The 23,026-nt window shown below is 44.8% G+C and overlaps 1 protein-coding gene and 1 long non-coding RNA gene across 4 annotated transcripts in view; both read left to right on the top strand.

Moving 5' to 3' along the window:
• The window catches only part of Spata6l (spermatogenesis associated 6 like), a 41,057-nt gene extending 19,051 nt beyond the window's left edge, over positions 1-22,006 (top strand). For 2 of the 3 annotated variants that reach the window (XM_031390039.1, XM_031390040.1), the window contains exons 7-14: positions 15-95; positions 1,342-1,572; positions 3,437-3,539; positions 6,188-6,222; positions 6,924-7,111; positions 17,087-17,171; positions 18,046-18,148; positions 21,818-22,006. In XM_031390039.1, the coding sequence (XP_031245899.1) occupies positions 15-95; positions 1,342-1,572; positions 3,437-3,539; positions 6,188-6,222; positions 6,924-7,111; positions 17,087-17,171; positions 18,046-18,148; positions 21,818-21,834 (843 nt within the window). In that variant the 3' untranslated portion in view covers positions 21,835-22,006. The remainder of the gene's footprint in view (positions 1-14; positions 96-1,341; positions 1,573-3,436; positions 3,540-6,187; positions 6,223-6,923; positions 7,112-17,086; positions 17,172-18,045; positions 18,149-21,817) is intronic. The other variant, XM_031390041.1, reaches the window with a different exon arrangement.
• Positions 22,007-22,860: 854 nt separating this feature from the next.
• The window catches only part of LOC116101506, a 668-nt gene continuing 502 nt past the window's right edge, over positions 22,861-23,026 (top strand). Inside the window, exon 1 of the long non-coding RNA XR_004122858.1 lies at positions 22,861-22,946. This is a non-coding gene — a long non-coding RNA (uncharacterized LOC116101506). The remainder of the gene's footprint in view (positions 22,947-23,026) is intronic.

The raw sequence follows: 23,026 nt of genomic DNA, 5'->3' as shown, positions 1-23,026 counted from the left end.
TGCCTTATTTTTAGGGCATTGCTCCCAAACTAGAGTTTTCTACAAGAACAGCCATCCGAGAATGTGTGTTCCCATCTAAAAACAGATTTTATTGTGTAAGTATAATCAAGAAGACTATGATAAGAAATGACAGAGCCCCTCCTCTGCCCCACCCCCACCCCCGCACCCCTGTACCTCCACCCCAATTTAAAGACTGTTAATCTGAAGTTAGCTTGCTAAGTTTAAATGATACTGAACATACAGTAACCTGGGCAGTTTGTGCTCAGTTTGTTTTCTGTGTTCAGAGCATTTGCTTAGGCCATTCACGTTAGAGTATGCTTGCTGTGTATTCAGAATGGTGAGGTTCAAGCGGAGGCTGATGGTTAAGTGACAGTGTTGAAACCAGAATATGAGACCACTAGCCACCCCCCACCCCCACCCTGACATCACAGACACACCAAACAGAATGGCTGGGAGAATAAAAAGGAGCCCAACAGAGTGCTTGTTCCGAGTTAAGGTGGAATTTCAATGAAGATGTTTGTTGACTCACCACAACAGCTAGCTTTAATTTTTAAAACCATTTAAAGCCGGTTGGGGTGACACATACTTATGATCCCAGTACTTGGGAAGCTGAGGTAGAAACTTGCTTATAGGTTGAAGGGCAAATCTGGGCTACATGGTGAGACCCTGGCTCTAAACAGCTATTAGAAAGGCTTTCATTGCTGTATACACAGCAGTGCTTGATTCCTTTTAAGTGAAATGAATGGATCCATGTGAATATGCTTATGTCTCCCGAGCTTCTCCCGGTCTATAATCTGCCTGTGCTTGGAGGATGTTGTTATGTATCCGCTGTTTTCAAATTTTCCCCTAATACAAATAAACCTCCCTGTTATTATTTAAAATGTGACTTTAGACAGTTATCCATACTAATTATGTTATGTTAAATGGTAGATTAATAGAGAAATACCCTTCTTTAAAGGTTCGTTTTATAAATTTGAGGCAGTGTCTAATAGATTTATTTATTTTATTTATATGACTATATTGTAGCTGTCTTCAGACACACCGGAAAAGGGCATCAGATCCCATTACAGATGGTTGCGAGCCACCATGTGGTTGCTGGGAACTGAACTCGGGACCTCCGGAAGGAAGAGCAGTCAGTGCTCTAATTGCTGAGCCATCTCACCAGCCCCCCTTAGTTTTGACTGAATTATCTTCTTATTTTTTTCAATCAAAAGACTATTTTTGGCTGGAGGTATAGCTCACAGGTAGAGCGCCTTCCAAGACCTCAGGCTTGATTCCCAGCAATGGAAAACAAAGTGAAGCAGAACAACAAATCTTTGTTTGTTTGTTTTCTGCTCTCAGGAAGAAAGTTGTAAACTGCAAAGGTCTTTCTCGAAATCACATGAACAGAGAGTCCAGGCAAATAACAGGAAAAAGAAGCCAAAGGAGAAAAATGCTGAGCAAGGCCCCAAAGGCACACAGTCCCAGGCGTCCTCCCCTCAACGCCTCCATCTCCATCGACCAACTCAGCGGACCCACGGAAAAAGCTTCAAGTTCCTGGGAGAAGTGAAACCTCCATTTGTGGTTAGACATGTGAGCTTAAAGACATTTTTTTTTTTCAGAGTAACTTCCTGCATGAGGATGTGCACAAGAGTGGGAGAAAGAATTGGTGAGCCGTGCAAACAAGTGGGCAGTAGGAACTGAAGAGAGAGAATTCAAATCCATTAACTTGATTCATTTTCTTCAGTTTTCATATACATAGCCTTTATGTTTTCCACAAAGCTGTAATTATACTGTTATATAGATACATTCAAGTTAATATCTTTTTTGTTATTCTTTGTGATCTTCACTCCAAATTCCAGTTAGTGACTGTCTTCAGAGTCTTAGCGATTGATGAAATGCTAAATTAATGTCTGGACTTAAAATCACTAGGAAGGATGACTGTGCGTCTGAGAGAGGCTGTGAGCTAGGGTTAGTCTCAGCCAAGGTGCTGATAAGATGCTTGAATGTAGATTGCTTGTAGGTAGATTGAGCTTTCTGGCTAGAAAAGATGGACTGGCTAACCTACAAATAAGAACTTTTCGTGGCTGGTTGCCGTATGGTGGTCTTGGTAAAGATGCCTAGCAAAATGTAGCAACCATACAAGTACTGCTAGCTTGCACCTTTTTTTTTTTTTTTTTTTGACAAAGTAGCTCATTCTATTCCATGTAAATGGTTATAAAATACACTCCCTGATACTGTGGATTAATTAATCTTTAAAAAATTGGCTAGATTTCTTAGGGAGTGAAAACTTGACATTTTCATTATTTAACAATTTATTATAGTTTTTTTATTATTATATGCTTAACTTGCTTACAGGTCATTTTATATACTTGATTACCTAGATATCCTGATCATATGTGAGACATTAAAACTTAGAGAGCTTGTGTCTGAAGAGGTGGCTCATCAATGAAGTGCATTGACTGTTCGTCCTAAGGAACCAGATTCAATTCCCAGCCCCCACAGAGCAGCACATGTTAGAACTCCAGTTCCAGGGCATCCGATATCCTCTTCTGGCGTCTTTGGGCACCAACACACATGTGGTACATGGACGTACATGCAAACAAAACACTCATACACCTTTAAAACTTTTAAATTAGAAGACTTCAGCCTGTTTCTTGATATCCAATAAAAATTAGCATTGTAGCCTGCTGCCTCACTGGTAAAATAAACAAAAATGTCAAAGTCTAGCTTTATGCTGCAGAAGAATCTCCTTTTTAAGTACTTTGTTAATCTGCTTTCGCAGACTGTGTTTACCAATTTTATTTTAGGAAAATGTGGTCTGTCACTTTAAGTAGTGCGTTAGCGCTATTGTGTTTTGTTTTGTTGTTTTGTTTTGTTTTTGTTTTGTTTTTGGTTTCTTGAGACAGGGTTTCTCTGTGTAGCCCTGGCTGTCCTGGAACTCACTCTATAGACCAAGCTGGCCTCGAACTCAGAAATCCACCTGCCTCTGCCTCCCAAGTGCTGGGATTAAAGGTGTGTGCCATCACCACCAGGCAAGTGCTATTGTGTTTTAAAAGAATCTAGACAGCAGACTGGAAGGGAATCTGGCCAAGCTCTTGATTTCTCGAATATTCTGTCCAGTTCAAAGGATTCCAGGCTGGCCTGGCGGCACACACCCACAGTCACAACACACAGGAGGCAGAAGCCTTGGGCTCTCTGCCTCTTCATCATTACCAGTTATGAGAATGTGTCTTGTGTCTATCTTCAGTTCTCTTTGCTTACTGTTAACACACCCTCATATCTAACCTCGGTGGAAATGGTGGACAGTTTCTTCTGTGGAGTAAACGTAACATACTTGGAGACTTGTGAATTAGATTATTTTCCAAGATTCTCTTTGGCTGTGGTGGAAAGGCATCATGGGTAATAAGAAGGTGGTCCAAGAGACTGTAGGTGAAGAAACTCGCTTCACTTTCAGGTGGACAGTGGAAACCCCTTTGGTGAAAATAATTTGGAGCACCATTCACAGAAGTCCAGAAGAAAACCTAAGTTACCAAGCTTAGATCTTTCGAAGAAAAGAGGTACTTGCGGTCCCTGTTACTGACATTCCCATATGAGCACTGCTGCATTCCACTAAGCCTCTTTCACTCTGGGGAACTACGGGTCACACCGGTCACACCGGGTCACACCGGAAGCTGTGAGCTTGATTCTGAAGGTCTCTCTAGCTGTGGCGTTCCCCTGGGGCAAAATAACTAAGAAGCAGTTTGTTTTCAAGTTGTCCCAGATACTTGAATAGGACCTACCTAGAGGGTGTGACTAACCCCGAGTGGCTACAGCCCCTGGCTAGGCTGGCAAAGCGGGCAGCAGCTTGTCCTCCTATAAACTCTACACAGGCAGCCCTGACAGTTAGTGAATACGTTGTTTGTTTTGCTGGGGTTTTTTGTTTGTTTGTTTGTTTGTTTGTTTCCTGAGGGGAAGGAACAAGAGACTCATGACACTTGCTGACCAGATTCTATGTTAGTCAGGGGCTCTCTGAAGCAGTTAGGCTAAGGCAGCTAGCTGTCTTCAGTGCTGTGGATTTCAGGATCATATGCATTTGTAAATTAAAGAACATTGGTTGATATGGACGATGGCTATCCACGTTTAGCATGTTCAAAATTGAGTAACTGTGAAATGTAGTACACCAGCAGAGAAGTTACTAGCCATTAGACTAGTTATGTTATGATGTGTTGTGGTGGCTTTTGTTAGACTATGGGAGAATAAATCATCTTAGTGTAATTATGAATGCAAGCTTTAGTTGGGAGGTTTTGTAAAAGGCCCTGAAGGGATCCCTGTCCCCCATTGAGGTTTCTGGACTACACATTGATGAACAGTGATTGGAATGTGAGAGTCTGTCCCTAGTGAAGGTCATAGCAGCTTGCCCAGAGTCCTAAATCTAGACAGGGCTGGTGATGGTCCCCTCTGTTACCTCTTGGTAGAACTGACTTGCCATAGTCTCACACTGGAGCTCCCTGTGTTAGGCTTAATGGTTTGGGTCTTTAAGGGACTATAGAGGGTTTTATGCTAAGTCAGGCGAGTGTTCTGAGAACAGAGTGACTGATCACAGCTGAGCATAGACAGAGTGTGGGGCTGAGAGGGGAAAGTGCTTCGTCACATCTGATAGTTAATTTAAGCCCTGCCATTGAAGGTCACTGGTGTAGCCTGCAAAAGCGGTGCCATCCTTCCTGTCACACTGAATGCAGGCAGCAGCAAATGTCCTTTCCTAGAAGAGAGGGTCGAGCTTGATGCTGGCTTGCATCTAATGGCGCCCATTCACCATGCTTGTCCTGGTCTTTGCCTGGCAAAAGGGGAGGTTTGCAGAGGTTACAGTGTCAGTGCAAGTCACACATCAAGCTGTTAGCCGAGCTACAACCTGGATACGTTCAGATCTCTGACACCGGATCCTGGAAACCCTGTGGCTTGTCAAGCTAGCCCTGTGTTTGGGCCACCTCCAGGCCTGTGGGAGAAGAAAGCCATGCCTCCAAACTGCAGCTCTTGATTCCATGCTGGTATGGGGCCTGAGTCCTTTTCTCACAAGCTTCTGGGTGGTCCTCATGCTGTTGTGTTATGGATTGCCCTTTGAAAAACAAGGGGTCAAAAGCTGACCAGATGTTGATGCAGTTCTAAGCTCACTGTGTAGGGGAGTGCCCAAGGGGTTCCTATGCCCCAGGATAGTTTTGTACCTATAGCTTTAAGGAACGTTGTAGATTCCATGCCCAGCTTAGTGTGTGTGTGTGTGTGTGTGTGTGTGTGTGTGTGTGTGTGTGAGTGTGTGAGTGTGTGTGTGTGTGTGTGTGTGTGTATGTGTGTGTGTGACAGGGTGGGGCCAGGAGGGGGAGGTTCCAGGACCATGTCCTTACGTAGAGATGCCTGTTCTCAGACAAGAACATGTCAGGATTTAAAAGTCTCTTCTTATTTCTTTCATATTACAACTGCTGCTGCAAGGTGAATCAGGAGTTCAAAGAATGTTATTAAACCTGGTGGGGGGGGTGAGGGTGGGGGTGGGATGGGGAATCCACTCGCTTTTCGTTTTTCTCCGTGTGTGTTTATTAGTTTTAGAATAGTAAAATCTTTAGTACTGCAATATTTGGCTTTGTTTTGGAGCTAGGGTCTCATCCATGTTAGGCTATTACTTTACTTTCTAATCACCCTCGCCACTCACTAGTGTGAGGTCTGCTTATCTCTCACAGACATTTAGGGTCGTGACAGTGATTTGTCAGCTTAGGTGCATTGTGCTTTTGTACGCATCCATTGGCTCGACTTTGTATTCACGTTTACCTTGGACAGGTCTCCTCAAGAGGCAGAATCCAACCAGGACTCATGAGGCAGAGCACAGGACCCGTATATTAGACCCATATTGCCTTCTTCAAAGCCCTGCGCATCTGGGAAAATGTGTTTTCGTCCTTTAAGGCTGTGTGAGCCTCCTGAACTTCTGATCCACATCCTGTTTGTCCCCCAGCCCCTTCCCAGCCGTACTGTCACTAAAAATACAACTAGACTCTGGGCCGAAGGAGGACAGAAAAAGGTCTATAGCATGGCAGGGCAGACTCTTGCATCTTGGAACTGACAAGGGAGCACTTTAGTTCTTTGGCTGTCCATTTATGGTCTAAACTCTTGTTTCTGCTATGGGATGAGTGTGTCTGGCTAACTGGTAATAATGAGCTCCTCACCCTATTTCTCTTTCTTCTAGCATCTTCTCTTGACAGCCTCGAGGCGAACATAAAGGTACGTTTATCAGCCGCATTGGTAGATGGTTTATTCCCAGCATCTGTGTCAGGTGCCATGCTATTAGTGGGGAGGATATGTCCCTAGCTATAGTGCTCATGCTATGGCAGCATAGCTGATGTAGGGTTTATATAGACTGGTACTTAGGCTCCACTGTCTGCTCCATTGTGGGGCTCACTGGCTTGCTCCCCTCCTTCCGTTCGTGTGATCCATTACCAAGGAAGGGTTTTTATAGGGTGATTCTTTCTTTATCATCAGTGACTCATGTTGCTTTTCTCCAACCAGATACCTCTATACAATGAGGTGGTAAGTGTGGCCTCAAGCTTAATCCGTTTGCTAAGCTGAAAGCTTGTGTGGTACACACTGAAGGAGATGTATGTGGAAGAAATGAAATATATGCTGTACTGCATATGTTCAGCACAGGCACACATTCTTTAACACTCAGATCTTGTCCTCAGAAATCAAAGTTCCAAGTGCAAGTTCAGTTTTTTCCCCGTTAACATGCAGAGCCCTTTGGCTGTGTACCCCTGGCCTGGACTCCTGACCCTTCTGGACCACGGCCCCCTTTTATTTACAGGAGGTCTCTGGCCACATAGTGTTATCTTACCTCAGTTTCTTTCTTGTCCTAGCCTGTCCCTAGCTACTATTAGGCAAATCGAAACCCAAACTACAAGTGAAGAATAACGCATATTGTCACTCAGGTTGTCAAAGAGCCAGATGAGCGCATTGTCTTAAAGAGTCAGCCACCGCCACCTTTAGATCCATGTGAGTACAGAAAGCTCTCGCTCAGTCACAAAGAAGATGGCGATTTCCACACAGAAACTTCAGTTGCCGCCTCCCAACTCTCCAACCCTCCCAGCCCTCTGGGTCAGCCTCTTCTCCAAGAAGGGTGAGCAGCCAGTACCTATTCCCTTGCCTGAAGAATCTCGGGCTCTGTCGGGAAGAAAACCTGAATACTCTCTCAGTTGGTTTTGCTGGAATATTCAGTTAGTTCATGTGACCATCCCTTTCCAAATCTGCACAAAACATACCATTAGCCTCTTCTCTTTCCTTGGGAAAAAGTGTTTGAGGATGCCTGGTGTTTGTTCAGCGTATAGCTCAGTGATAGAGTATTTGTCTAGCATGCAGGAGACCCTAGGTTCAGTCTTCGGTGCTGTCAGAAAGAAAAGTCAAACTGAACTGGCATTGCAAACAACAACAGCAACAACAATGACAACAACAGAAAGAAAAGAAAAGAAAAACAGGCTAGAGAGATGGCCCAGTGGATAAAAGTGTACATACACCTGCTGCACAAGTTTGAGGTCCTGAGTTTAGAACCCTAGCACTCATAGAAGAATGTCAGATGTGGCCCCACTGGTGGAGGTGGGTTGGGTTGAAGACAGAGACTAGCCCACTAAAGAAAGAAACAAACAAACAAGCAAACAAATAAATGAAGATGAATTTCAGATCAGTGAGAGAACCTGTCTCAAAGGGAATAAGGCAGAGCGTGATAGAGGAGGACACCCAACATCTTCCTTCCTTTGCTGCACACACACATACACACACACACACACACACACACACACACACACACACACACACACACACGCATGTATGCACATGCACACACTTGCTTGACTCTGCCAGGATTAGCCAAAGACCTATGTTTTGGGTAGACTGCCACTCAGGCAGACCAGCAGAGGGGTCACTTACCTTCACTTCATAGAAGGGACGCTGAAAAAAAAAATTAGACAGCTGCTTTGAAAGGAACATATGCAGGTCAGCTCTTCTCTGCATTGTTAGTGATGCTCATTAGACACTCCCTTCCCCAGAAACAGAACTGCTGCACACAGACAGACCCACATCAAACAGTCCCCGAATGGCCCTTGAAATTTAATAGGAATTATACTTGAGTTTAAGGTAGTATAAGAAAGTAACAATCAATTTTTAAGCTTTGTTTTTCAGAAATGATAGTGCAACTATATTAAAATGTTAAACTATTTAAGGAAATTAGATCAAACATTTTAATAGGCTAATAAGGTCTGGTCAAATTTTGATTATTCACTGTATGCGAAAGTGGTATAGCATATTTGAAAACACCAGGTTTGCCAGGCTCCGATGGTCAGAGTCGCAGTCATCCCTATCCAGGGTCTAGTCTCCTCCCCTTCTGGATTGTGCTTTGCCAAGGGTGACAATGAGGGGCATTGTTCAGCATCCAGAGACCTAGAGCATGGAAACTGGTGGGGACCCCAAGATGTGGCCTTCAGTGACATGTCTCTTCAGTTACATGTGATCTCAGCAGTATTCCGCCCTCAAATCTGTTTCATCCTGAGGACGACTCTGATGATCAAAGGCCCATCTGCTTCCAGCCAATGTTCCCCTGCTGCAGGAACTAGGGTAGCCAAGGCTCTGCCTGTGTGCTTTGTTTAGATATACCCTCTAACTCCCAGATTTAGTACAACAGGCTTTTCTGACACTAAAATACATATGAACTTCTTGGGCAGCTATTTGCAGTGATCACAACACATCGCTACTATCTAGGGGCTCACAAACTAGACAGGAAGGTCGACTTAACCCCAGCCTGCTTAACATGACCTGAATCATGGTATGCTCTCAACAGTCCAAATGCAAGGGGGCGGGGCAGAGCAGATGGAAGTTGATTCCCATAGGGAGCAGAGGGACCCTGCTGCCTCTGAACATGTCAGATGGCATCGGCATTTATGTATCCATTCAGCTGTCCTTTGATGAGCTTCTTCGTGTAACCAGCCAGCTAACCCTCAGTTTTGGCTGGTCTAAGAATTGCCTCGTGTTTACTGAGTCAAACAGAATGAATTGAGAGTGGACATTGAGTGTGTGAGAAAGTGTTAGGATTGATAACCTGTTTACCACACCTGGAATGGAGACTAACTTAGCACCTAACACATTTCTCCTATTTTCTGACAACTTAGCACAGAATAGAAATACATGTGCATACTCATGTACACACACAGACACACACATGTACACACACGCACACACACACACACACACACACACACACACACACAGTGATTTTGACAAAGCAGAAATTTACAGAAACTTTTGGAGAATATAAAGGAGAATGGCTTCTTCATGTGGGCCCTGAACAGGGGTTCATGGTTGAGTCAGTGGAGGGTGGGGGATGGGAGGTAAGAAGACGGGGGTTTTGTCAGCTTCCATCAATATGCTGAGTTTGTGGGGAACTGTTGTCCCAGTGTCTAGGATCAGAGGATAACTGTGGAAGTATAGTAGAGACCTAAAAGGTAGAAGAGAGTTCCAAAGTGTTCAGTCAGTGGAGGCAGGACAAGGAACATAGGAAGGTGAGAGGGCATTCAGCCATCTCAGATGAGGCAGCAATTGAGTGTGCCCAGTCATTCTAAACAGGTAACTTTGGACCTAACTGGACTATACATGTGTAAGTAAGGCCATTATCCACAATGACAAAGAATTGTGACCACAGAAAGGTCATCATCCAGTTGGCTTATGGCTGTCTTGGCTTTAGTCCCCAGGGTCTTGCATTGTGGCAAAGCCCTGATTCTAGGGTATGCCGAGTTAGTTGGTCACCTTTCCACTAGAGGAGTGGCCTTAAATGCTATCTTTAAAGGAAGCCGTTTTCCTATAACAACATATACTGGCAAGGACATGGGGTGGGGAGGAGCCCTGCATTCGCTGATGGCTGTGCCTTTCATGTACTTGGGGGAGCTTCCACTAGCCCCTTGACAAGTTTAGCTGACCACAGAGGCAGATGTCTGGAACCTTGGTGGCTGTAGTCCCTTGTCCTTTCCTTTCTGATTGCTCTTTCACAGCAGCCAGCAGGACCAGCCCCTCACAGGGGTGCATGAGAAGCGTCTCTTGACACTCTGTTAGCTTAACACTGGAGGCAGTCAGCTCTCAGCTTGAAGGGATGGGGAGGGGGGAGTCCAAGGGCATTTTAAGGTTTTTAAGATAAAGTAATGGATCTCATTATGACATTTTCATATATATTTTATTTTTCTTATACCAGACTCCCCCCACACCCACCCCCTCTAAATCCCTGCCATTCCCCTTCCTGCAACCCCTGCTCTCTTGTCACATGTCCCCCACTACCCTCTTCCCAGCAGCTGCTCCAAGCTCTCTTTCTACACGATTTCTATCCTGGTTAGTGTTATCATTGCTGGGATGAAACACCATGAGGAAAGCAGCCTGGGGAGGGCAGGGTTTATTTGGCTTATACTTCCACATCCCTTCTCATCAGTGAAAGATGTCAGGGCAGGAACTCAAACAAGTCAGGAACCTGGAGGCAGGAGCTGATGCAGAGGCCATGGAGGGATGCTGCTTATGGGCTTGCTCCCCTTGACTTGCTCCGCCTGCCTGCTTGGCTGCTTGGCTCCTTCCTTCCTTCCTTCTTTCCTTCCTTCCTTCCTTCCTTCCTTCCTTCCTTCCTTCCTTCCTTCCTTCCTTCCCTCCCTCCCTCCCTCTTCCTTCCTTCCTTTCTTTCTTCCTTTCTTCCTTTCTTTCTTCCTTTCTTTCTTAAATAGAATTGAGGATCACCAGATCAAGGACGGCATTACCAACAATGGGCTGCCCCCCCCCCCCCATCGATTACTAATTGTACTGGCTGGTTTTGTGTGTCAACTTGACACAGGCTGGAGTTATTACAGAAGAGAGCTTCAGTTGGGGAAGTGCCTCCATGAGATCCAGCTGTGGGGCATTTTCTCAATTGCCCCTTGTGGGTGGTGCCATCCCTGGGGTGGAAGTCTTGGGTTCTATAAGAGAGCAGGCTGAGCAAGCCTGAGGAGGCAAGCCAGTAAGGGACATCCCTCCATGGCCTCTGCATCAGCTCCTGCTTCCTGACCTGCTTGAGTTCCAGTCCTGACTTCCTTTGGTAATGAACAGCCATGTGGAAGTAAGCTCAATAAACCCTTTCCTCCCCAACTTGCTTCTTGGTCATGTTGTTTGTGCAGGAATAGAAACCCTGATTAAGACACTAATTAAGAAAATACCCTTCAGGCTTGCTTGCAGCCTAGTCTTATGAAGGCATTTTTTTTGTTTTTTGTTTGTTTGTTTGTTTTCTTTTGAGACAGGGTTTCTCTGCATAGCCCTGGCTGTCCTGGAACTCACTTTGTAGACCAGGCTGGCCTCAAACTCAGAAATCTACCTGCCTCTGCCTCCCAAGTGCTGGGAATAAAGGCATGCACCACCATTGCCTGGCATGAAGGCATTTTTAAAATTGAGGTTATCTCCTCTCGGATGACTTTAGCCTGTGTCTAGTCCACATAAAACTAGGCAGTACAATTCCTTTTCTAGTTTTATGACCTACATGAGAAAAAAAATATAGTATTTGTCTTTGTGAATCTGACTTTGATTGACATAGTTCTGATTCCATTTTTCTGCAGATGTCTGGATTTTCTTTTCTTTTTTCTCTCTTTTTGTTTTGTTTTTGTTTTGTTTTGTTTTGTTTTGGAAACAGGGTTTCTCTGTATAGCCTTGACTGTCCTGGAACTCACTCTGTAGACCAGGCTGGCCTTGAACTTATAGAGATACATGCGTTTCTGCCTCTCTTGTGCTAGGATTAAAGGCATATGACACCATCAACCATATTAGGATTTATTTTCTTTATGGCAGAATAAGCCCCATTGTGAATGTTTTCCACATTTGTATCAGTACACATACATACCACACATGCATCCATTTGTCTGTTGATGGGCACAGAGTCTGGTTCCATTTCCTAGCTGTTGTAAATGCCACAGCAACAAACATGGATGCGCAGATATCCATGGGAGGCTGACTTAGAAGACTTCAAGACTGTATTTAGTTTACCAACCTATTTATTAACTGGATGCTTTTTTTGATTTTTTTATAAGTTCTTTATGTATTCTAGATGTTCATCTCTTGTCTGAGGTATTGGTAGCAAAAATTCTCTCTCATCCCGTAGTCAGCCCAATGGTTTAAAAGTTAACTTTTTATATTTTTATTTTTTTTGAAGGTTTTGTTTTACCTAGTTGGTTCTTTTTTTTATTAGATGTTTTCTTTATTTACAATATCTCCTTTCCCAGGTTCCCCTCCAAAAATAAAAAATAAAAATAAAATAAAATAACAAAAACTAAAACAAAACCCTGTTCCCTCACCCCCCACCTTCCACCCCCACCCCCACTTACCACCCCACCCCTCCTGCTTACTGGCCCTGGCATTCACCTACACTGGGGCATAGAACCTGCACAGGGCCAAGGGCCTCTCCTCCCATTGATGACCAACTTGGCCATCCTCTGCTATACATATGCTGCTGGAGCCATTAGTCCCACCATGTGTACTCTTTGGTTGGTGGGAGCTCTGAGGGTTAGTTAATTCATATTGTTTTTTGTCCTAAGGGGCTGCAAACCCTTCATCTCCTTTCTCTAGCTCCTTCATTGAGGACCCTGTACTCAGTCCAATGGATGGCTATGAGCCTCTACTTCTGTATTAGTTGGGTACTGTCAGAGCCTCTTAGGAGACAGCAATATCAGGCTCCTGTCATCCAATACTTGCTGGCATCCACAATAGTGTCTAGATTTGATGATGGAATATGGGAAGGATTCCGAGGTAGAGCAGTCTCTGAATTGTCCTTCCTTCAGTCTCTGCTCCATAGTTAGTCTGTACAACTCCTTCCATGGGTATTTTGTTCCCCCTTTTAAGAAGGAATGATGTATCCATACTTTGGTCTTCCTTCTTCTTGAGTTTCTTATGGTTTGTGGTTTGTACTTTGTGTATTCTGATCTTCTGGGCTAATATCCACTTATTAGAGAATGCATACCATGTGTGTTCTTTTGTGATTGGGTTACCCTGCTCAGGATGATGTTCTCCAGGTCCATCCATTTCCCCAAGAATTTCATAAATTCATTGTTTTTAATAGCTGAGTATAATTCACTTTCTCCTTTCCATTTCTTCTCTATGACCCCTCCCATCTTCTCCTTACTCTCAGATTGATGCCTCTATTTTTTCCTTACACATGCCATGTGCACTTTCTTCTGAAATGTTCTCTGATCTGTAGATATAGGAGATCTATGTACTAGGGCTGAGCTCCCCACCACCCACTGATCTTTTCACTGTGTCCAGTTGTGGTTTTCTGTGATGGTATCTATTTTCTGTAGAGAGAAGCCTCTCTGATGAGGGATGATAGCCATGCTTACCTGTATTTATAAAGATACGATTTGCAATGCAGTTAAAGAATTATGCTGGTCTAGCAAAGAGGTAATAGTAGATTCTCTTCTAATATTCATAACCTCATTATCCAAGCTGGGTTTCTAGTACTAGCCATGATTTCTCTTCTGTTGAGTAGATTTTAAGTCCACTTAGACAGCTGTTGGTTATTGCCAACATGTGAGTGCTACTAATACACTCGTGTGGATACCTTGCTATGCTGGTCATTGTGGTTTATAGGTGTCATAGCTGGGTAGGACTAGTAATTGCTTCCATCCCTTAGGAGCTTGCATGGGAATATGATACTATGTAAACTAGATTGCAGGGAGGATGCTTTCAGACCAGTTCAATTAAACCAAGTCCTGTATTCTAAGTGTTCAATGTCTTCAGCAATAGGGTCTTACCATTAATCTCTGAGGGGCATCCTAGGACAACATTAATGGCCTATACTGTTTTGGGAGTCATTTGGTCTGTACTGACCAACCACTCAAAAGGAGGTTTCTCATGCCTGGTACAATTGTTTAGAATACTGTTCTAGTAAGGAACATTGTCAGCCCAAATGGTACAACTTCATTTAAGATCCCTCTCTGTCTCTGTCTGTCACTATCTCTGTCTGTCTCTCTCTTCCTCTCTCATACATACATGCATACACACATATTGTGTATAGTTATTTAAGTAAGTATAAAACAATATGATTCCTTGAGGCTTTATCTTAGAGTTTCTATTCCTGCACAAAATATCACGACCAAGAAGCAAGTTGGGGAGGAAAGGATTTACTCATCTTACTTCCACATTGCTGTTCATCACCAAAGGAAGTCAGGACTGGAACTCACACAGGGCAGGAAGCAGGAGCTGATGCAGAGGCCATGGAGGAGTGCTGCTTACTGGCTTGCTTCCCCTGGCTTGCTCAGCTTGCTTTCTTATAGAACTCAGGACTACCAGCTCAGGGATGGCACCACCCACAGTGAGCCCTCCCTCCTTGATCCCTAATTAAGAAAACGCTTTTCAGCTGGATCTCATGGAGGCATTTCCTCACAGGAGGCTCCTTTCTCTGTGATAACTCCAGCTTGTGTCAAGTTGACACACAAAACTGGCCAGTACAGGCTTCATCCGACAACCTTGGTGCTATTTATCCCTCCTCCTTCCTTCTCTTTTTGTATTGACCTCCCTGCTTTCCCAGTTAGAGCCCCCTTTCCATTCTCCCTCTCCCCACTTCACATCACCTGTATGCTATTCCTCTCTCAGTTCCACATCTCCCACAGTGCCTTATAACTTACTGGTTCCTGTGGTTACTCATGCTGCACACTCACATCTGGAGACTGGGAGCTAAGAGCCTCTGATAAGAGAAAACATCTGTGTAATGTTTGTCTTTCTTGGGTTACCTCTCTCAATATAATCTTTTGCAAGTGCTATCCATTTACCTGAAAATGGCATGATTTCATTTGTTTCGTTCCAGCTGAATAGCATTCCATGGTGTCTGTGTACCACATTTCCCTTATCCCTCCATCTCTCGCTACTGTGCATGGGGTGGAAATACACACTGCTGAGCAAGTGTCTGGCATAGGATGCCAAGCCCTGTGAGCCTATGCCAAGAAGTGGTATTTCTCTGTCATATGGTAGACCGAATTGTAGGTTTTTCAGCCCAAGATTTTAATGGGAGATGCACAAAGCCTTTTGAACACCAGAGTGAAGAATGTAGTCTCAAAGGAGAGAGGGACAGCTCTGCTTCCCATCTCCCCCTCTGCAGCATGCCGCCTGCCTTCACAACTCTTGTCTGTGATGAGGAGAATCACAGAGACGGCACGTGGCACGGCTCTATGCCTTGTATGCAGCCATAGTGCTTTCAAGACCTATGTGTCCAGCTGGTGGCTGTTCTTAAAGACTTGCTGCATTTCTCATAAGATTCTTAGGGAGAGCAGGGCAATGGTGGCGCATGCCTTTAATCCCAGCACTTGGGAGGCAGAGGCAGGTGGATCTCTGAGTTCGAGGCTAGCCTGGTCTGCAGAGTGAGTTCCAGGACAACAGCCAGAGCTACACAGAGAAACCCTGTCTCGAAAAACCAAAAAAGAAAAAAAAGGAAAAAAAGAAAAAAAAAAGAAAAGATTCTTAGGGAGAGCAGAAATTACGTCTATAATGTTTTCTGAAATGCAGCAGTGCCTTGAGGGTGCAGGCCCTTGATGCCCGTGGATTTCCTGGGTCGGTAGGAGATGTGTGGACTCAGTCTTACTCAGCCTTATGATCTTAGGGATCATATGATCTGTGGTGCTTGCTCCAGAGCAGGGTGGGAAGGGGGAATGATGATGGGAGTGAACTACACACAGGCGGAGATGCCTGGGTCATTGGCAGAGTGGTCCCATCACTGACTCCAGGCATCCAGAGTCTACTGGATGTAGATGAAGTCTACAGTTGTCTGTCTGTTCTCAATGTCCTTGTGAACATCCTAAAACCTCCTGCCATTCTAGTGCCTCTCACACATTCAGAGAGAGAAGGATTTTACCCAAATTGCTAAAATTCTTTGAACACTTTTAAGGAAATTGTGTCTATACTTTACATCATCAAATTTCTGTGCTCTCCTTTAGCTTCATGACCTCAGAATTTAGGATTTGATACCCAACCAGTATGAATGAATTCACTACTCCAAGAATATCATTTCTTAAAGATTTGTTTTATGGGCCTGAGTGTGTGTGTGCACACATTGTGTGTGCGCATGTTCCTGTGGAGGGCAGAAGTGGATCTCCTGGCACCAGGATTAATGGTGGCTGTGAGGTAGAAGCTGTGGGTGCTGGGAACTGAACCTAGGTCCTCAGGAAGAGCAGTAAATGCTCTTAACTACTGAGTCACTCCTCCAACTTCTCAAACAATACTCTTTAAACCCTACTGTGGTATTCAATACCTATTGTGAGCTGAAATGAGTATTCTTTTTGTCTTTTTCTGAGATAAGTTTCTGCTGTATAGCCCAGGCTAGCCTCAAACTCATGATTCGTCCAGCTCAGTCTCCTCAGAGTTAGGATTACACACTTAAGTTGATATAAGATATAAACCAGCGCCTCAGCCTGGGTTTCCATCTAGGGGACACATTAACCAGCAGGGGCCAGTGTCCACTGTCAGAAGTGTTGTGAAAGGAACAACACATAGGTCAGCTGGCCTCTGTAGGTGTGGGCTCAGCCCCAGAAGGACTCCTGGAGAAATCAGCAATGGAGTTCATTCAAGGGGTGTGGGTGAGAGTTAAGAGTGGGGACTTGGATGGGAAGGTGGCATTATTCTGCACAGAGGAATCTAGGGATCTGCGGAAGGGAGAAAGCGCGGTGTGTAAAAAGCTCGGAGACCTTATCAGGTTCCTGCTTATGTTTGGCTGAGTGGCCTGATGCTGATGAGATGTAGAACAAAGTCTTTGTGGCAGAAGACAATCGAGAGTAAGTCTTTAAAATACAATTTGAGGGTAAAGAAGCAGGGTTTGCTCATGAGTGAATTCCCTAAGAACTAATGAAGTCCAAAGAAGAGCTGGTCATAGGTAGGTACCAAGGACAGCATGTTTTTACTGTGCTGTTGCTGGCACTCTCATTCCTCACATGTAGGTGTGATGCCAGCATTAAAATGGTAGGTGTGCTCTTTTAGTTTCTGGTTAAGTTTCAACCCATATTTTTAAGTACTTTAGGTCAGCGTCCTTTTTTACTGCTGTATAATGCTCCACTCCATTTACTCTGTTGGGCAGGTTCCAGCCTTGTTCTCAATCCACGTGGCAGAAGATCCATGAGAGTATGCCCAGACTTCTGACATCCCACAGAGTTCACCTAAAGGTTAGGTGTTCTGGAGAAACTAGATCCTTGCTGATAAATGTGGGAACTGGAATTTGAAGTCTGGTGAGGGAAGTAGATATTAGTAAAATCACCATAGAAATAATGTGAGATTTTGACATTCACCCAGGAGAGAACATAGTAGCACGAGGAGCCTGACCAGGTGCGTATCTGTGTGGTCGGGACTTGGGGTAGGCTCCCAGACAGAGGAAGGGACAGAGGAGATTAAGGTGAGCAGTGCACTCACTAGGCAGAGGTCCTGGGAGCAGTCCGACAGACCATGCATGCTCTCATCCTCTGTCCCTACACACAGAGGAAAGCGCTGGTGTGAGAGCTATGGAGGGCGCGATCTGGGAGAGATGGATGGCTTCTAGAGTTGAATATGGTGTGTGGGGCTATTGATGTTTTCTGTGATCTTAGGGAACGTTTCTGATCTATGGTAGGTGTGCTTGGGACTCGAAGTTTCCTGCAGACACACAGTTTGGTGATCTTGAGCGGAATTTAAAGGCATTCCACTGAAGCACCAAAAGGACCCTCAGTTGTAGAGCTGACCAGGCCACATGGTCTAGCCTCTACCCAACTGGCAGGGCGACACTCGGTAGTGGTTGTTGGTCATAACTACTACCCATGGGAGTAGTCAGTTTCTGTTCTTCCTCTCTGAAGAGCTCTGGCTTAATCATATTTCCCAACCTTAAGAAAATTTATCTCCTTAAGATGGAAAGAGGGAAGGTTACATACACACACACACACACACACACACACACTTGTGACCCCTTTCGTAGGGCACATAGAGGCTGCACACTGAAGGCCATAGGCCTGGGTTACCGATCTTTATTACGTCTTGGGTAATGCAATTGCTGGATATGTTCTGTCATAGGAAGACTTTACCTTTGAAACAAGTTCTATCCACGAAAGACCAAGCTACCCTCTGAAGAAACACTTACTGCATGAGCAGAGATATTTTTTAACTCCCATCTCATGTAAGTAAGCAGCTTAAGTACTGTTTGTTACTGTGCTTTGCTAAAAGCAGTTTCTGCCTCCTGCTGTCACTGAAGTAACTAGGAAGTGTGGAGGAGGTGGGGAGGAACTCTGAGAATGCGCCCCCCCCAACCCCTGCTCAGTAAAACACTGATAGCAGCGACCTGCCATTTCTCATGTTCCTTGGCTCACACCTCCCTCCCTCTTTATGTAGGAGACCCTTGGGGTCCTTGAGCACAGCCCCTGTCTTGCCTTGGGCCTCCACATGCCACCTGGACTGCCACTTCCTGACTCAGATGAGTCCCTTCCATTTGTCCTTAGGTCCTGACTCTCTCTGCTATTGTAACAAACACTCTTTAGCACCCTGCAAGTTTCTTTATGAAGTAGACACAATGTATTATTGTTTAAAATCAGAGAAGGAAACCCAGTGTTTAGCCAGTCACACAGGGAACTTCGGTCCTGAGCAAGGCCCTGCCTTCCCATGCTAACCCTGCCACCCTCCTTACTTCTGCTGGCCCTCGAGAGGAGTCGTTACCAAGTGTACTTGTATGTGAATGTTGAAAGAGGTACTGAGGCAGGTCTAGAATGGTGAAGTATGGTATGGTATGTGGCCAGAGAATGGTGCTCATCATTTCTTACTTATTCTCTTAGTTTCCCTTCTTAATCCATGCCCCAAATAATAACCGCATTTTCTTCAAACGTGGCATGCTTGCCTGTGGGTTGCAAGTTGGATTTTGGTGGATGGGACTGAGGCCAGGGAGCTTGGCTTCTGCTATTATGTCGACATCTCTCTAACTCTTCCTTTTGCGCTTCTGACATAGGGTCAAGAGCTGGCCAAGTGCATCCCCAATTAAATGAATCTCTGTTTAATTCTGACAACCACCTCTGAGGATGGTGCTTTTACTAAGTTCTGCTTTTGAAGGTAGCAAGACCAGATACTTTGCTCAAAGCCAGGTGGTTAGTCAACATTGTAGCCAGCAGCAGGGCCAAGACTACCATGGATAGGACTCCCTGAAGCACAGTAGACCTGAGGTCATGCTCTGAGTCGCCATGTTCTTTTGCCTTTCCAAGGCTGGAGTATGACAGAAGAATGTAGAGGAGTGGGTGCTCGTGTAAATGACAGCCCTTTGGCATCCAGGCAGTTGGCGGCCCCTGCCTTTAAATGTTTCCCTCAGCAGTGACCATGTCGTATCTTATGGCCATTGGAAAGGAGTAGGCCTTTTAAACAATGGAGGAGAATGAGTTGACCTGCTAGATTTTCCCCCAAGTCAGGCTCCTGAAAGTCTGTCTTGAGGGTCCTTTATGCTTCAGGACACAAACAGCCTTGCCCCTGGGGCTGGCAAGGATCTCTGCTTTCAGTACAGAGGAAGGAGGACATCTTGATAATTGCCCATCCTGTAGGATTTACTATAGAACATTCTGCTTGGAAGATTAAAGGGTGGATTCTAGGCCACTTAATCTCTTCATGCAAGACTCTCCTATGCTTTTATTAAGTTGTTACACGGTACATAGCACACATAATCACCAAATGCCAAATTACGTCGAGTTTCTACGCGGGTGAAATCAAGTTACATAAAGCTGATATCTGGATGCTGATATGAGGTGGCTAGGGAGGAAGTATAATAGACTCCCACCTCTCTTACCTCACCCCCACCCCCACCCCATTGCCAAGCCTGCTTTGGAAAATGGGTTCCTTTCATAACAGGAGTCCCCACACAAGGTTTGGAAGATGGTCCTAGGCCTTTCCCAGGAGTGCCTGTTCTTCCTTTGATTACTGTTGGTTTTTTGGATCCTGGATCCCTGATGAGGCAAGGAACTCAAAGGACAGAGCTAGGGAAGGCTCTCCAGATGGAAAGGAAGAACACCAAGCATGGCCAAGCACTAGGAGACTTGGAAGCAAACTGGGCATTTATTATGAGTGATCCAGGAAACCTGGGGGAAAACCCGAACAGGCAAGGTCAAGGAGCTGTGAGGGGAGAGCTGGGGCTGCCTCCATGGCCTGGGAAGAGAGAATCCAGACGGGACTGGTACACAGCAGAGCATCCTCAGTTCCTTCTACGTGCCCTGCTCCACTTTCCTGAGGATTCTTTCCTATGACAGACTCCGCCCCCCTCACTCCTCTGCTGGTCCACATTGGTTCCTTCACTGTGGTCAGCTAACCCTGTTCAGGTTTTCCTGTGGTCAGTTTCCCAGAAAAAAAAAAAGTGGAAAAAGATCCCTAGTCACAAAAATACCAAGAACTTTTGAACCCAAAGCAGGGATTGCGGCTGACTGTCTAGGCATGGATGGAGTGGAGAGGAGGCGGTTAGAGGGAGGTGTAAGACACTGATGTCTCTTTATCTGATATGTCAGAACATGGGGTTTGGGGCATAGGTGGCTTATCTCTGGTAGACTTTAAAATGAGAAAAATTTCTACCAAATAAATATGGCCCCTCGAACAAAGAGAAGAATCTCATAACCTCCCTGAATCCTTCAGGTAACCCAGGTTCCTGTGCTTTGGCCCTTAGTGAGCTAATCCATGTCTAGTGTCATGTATGGGAGTGGGCTCCAAAGACTGGCTCTGATGATCCCAATTCCACAGGCAGAGCCAGGCCCTCATTCTCTGTGCATGAGGGTACGAGTACATGGGTGTTTGTGTATCAGGTGACCACATGTCACATACATCAGTTCCAGGCCATGGAATGCCTGCAGTTTCTTCATCTGCTCCCAGATTTCATCTAGAGGTGACCCTCAGTGGGAGGGAGCAAGATCCAGCCTCCAGCTTCCCTGTCAGGCTTCTAAATAGATGTTGGTCAAGGACCTCAAGTCAGAATTTGCTCAGAAGGGGAAAATTGTAGCCTCCTGATGTTTGCAAAACTAAAGCATGATAAAAAGAAGGGACAGCAAGAAAATAGAAAGCTTAAGTTGAGCGAAGTGCTAGTTTCTGGCATAGCCCAGAGCACGAGCTCCTAACTAAGGCAGGAGTGGCCATGGGGTTTAATCTCACCTATCCTAGAGAAACCGTTATTCCTATCATCACCACAGCTGAAAGCAACCGTGCCTGACAGAGTCTAAGCTCCATCAGTTGGCATTTTCCATCTAGATTTGGGCCCTGGCATCTGATGGAGCTGTCATTTGATGGTTTGTGGGGGACTGATGTATGGATGGGGATGATGATGATGATGGAATGATACATGGTCTGCCTTCATCCTGTAAGCCCATGTCAGCATCCAATAGGCCATATTGGATAGTGACTATGCACCCAAGGTGCCCAGCAGCAAATTCCCAGGCTCCATGCCTCAAAGAGCCTTAGCATCACCTGGGGGGCTCTGAGAAGGATCTAGTACCTGTCTGTGGCTCTGTTCGGCCCCAGTTTAACCCTAGTGGTGGCCAGCCGCAGAAAAGTGCTCTTCAGGAGATTACGCGCACTTTTAAGACGGACATCTCTACAGTAGACATTAGTTGTGTGAGGAATCATGGGGAATCCACAGAACAGTGGACTGGAGTGTGTTCGACATTCCCACTTAATGGCATCCAACAGGTTTGGGTGTATTTGCTGTGAACAGAGGACTTCATTAACTGTACACATCTAAGCTTAGGGTAGTTTGTTTCTGTTTCTCTCTCTGGTTGTGCGGACTACTTGCTTGCCTTTTTTTCGATGTCACATGTAGATGTGCTCTTTGAATTCACAGGGGAACAACGTGAATGAAGGATGAAGAGTTCACTCATCTAGACACTGGCATGCGAACAGCATCCCCTGTTGTCTGGGTTGACTTACTGGTGCCTAGCCCTTGTTAATTCAAACTTTATACTCGGTCTTTTGTGCCCAAGGTAAGAATTGTTGATTAAATTCTGTCTGGGGCTTTCACTTGTCACCTGGAGAATTTGTGTCTTCCGTTGTGTTTATTTTGAGCATGAAAGATAGAAAAATATAACTAGAAGTATATGAGGGGCTTTTCTATTTGCAAATCATTTTTTTAAATTGTAACAAACACATTAAAACACTAAAAAAAAAATTTTAACAAATAGGTCTTACATGAGATAGGGAGTTGATTATTTGGGAAGATAATCTAATAAGACAACTGGGAAAAGACCATCAACTTGGTTTTCTCTTTTTGATAAATCTTCATTTTCTTTCTTTCTTTTTTTTTTTTTAAAGATTTATTTATTTATTTATTTTATGTGAGTACACTATAGCTGTCTTCAGACAGCACCAGAAGAGGGCATCAGATCTCATTACGGATGGTTGTGGGCCACCATGTGGTTGCTGGGATTTGAACTCAGGACCTTTGGAAGAGTAGTCAGTGTTCTTACCCACCGAGTCATCTCACCAGCCTGTGTTCCATTTTCTCATGTTAAGCTCAAATGATATCAAGTCCCTTATTAAAGTCCCCCCCAGAAAGAGTATTAGCATCTGAAGAGTTTGGATCTCATTTTAACACTTAATTTTCTAAGATGAATTTGCAGGAGGGATTAATTTCTGTAGTTTAAACCATTTCCTCTCCCTATCTCCCCTTGATAAATTCTTAATAAATATAGATCAGAAACAGAATCTTCTGTAAGCATTTTTTTTTCCTAAGAAAACTGCTTTAAGTAAATAGATTCCACCCAGAGAGTGCCGCCCAGGCAGGCTTTGTGTTCATCTGCAGGAGGCTTTATGAAATGCTTATACAATCTGAGGGAGGAGAAGAGGAAGGAAGAAGCTGGGAGGGGCTGTGGGCATGCTGCTTTCCTACCATCCCATCGTGACTTCAGCATCCTCCTCTGCCTTGATTGCTGCAGTCTGAATGCTTGTGTCTCCTTGAATTCCTACCTAGAAAGGTGATACTGGATGGAAAGAGAGAGAGAGAGAAAGAGAGAGAGGGAGGGAAGGAGGGAGGGAGAGAGAGAGGGAGGGACGA

The sequence above is a fragment of the Mastomys coucha genome, unplaced genomic scaffold (assembly GCF_008632895.1).
Source record: "Mastomys coucha isolate ucsf_1 unplaced genomic scaffold, UCSF_Mcou_1 pScaffold21, whole genome shotgun sequence".
Classification (NCBI taxonomy): Eukaryota; Metazoa; Chordata; class Mammalia; order Rodentia; family Muridae; genus Mastomys; species Mastomys coucha.
Note: the sequence above shows the minus strand (reverse complement) of the source record. Positions and strands in the feature narration are given on the sequence as shown.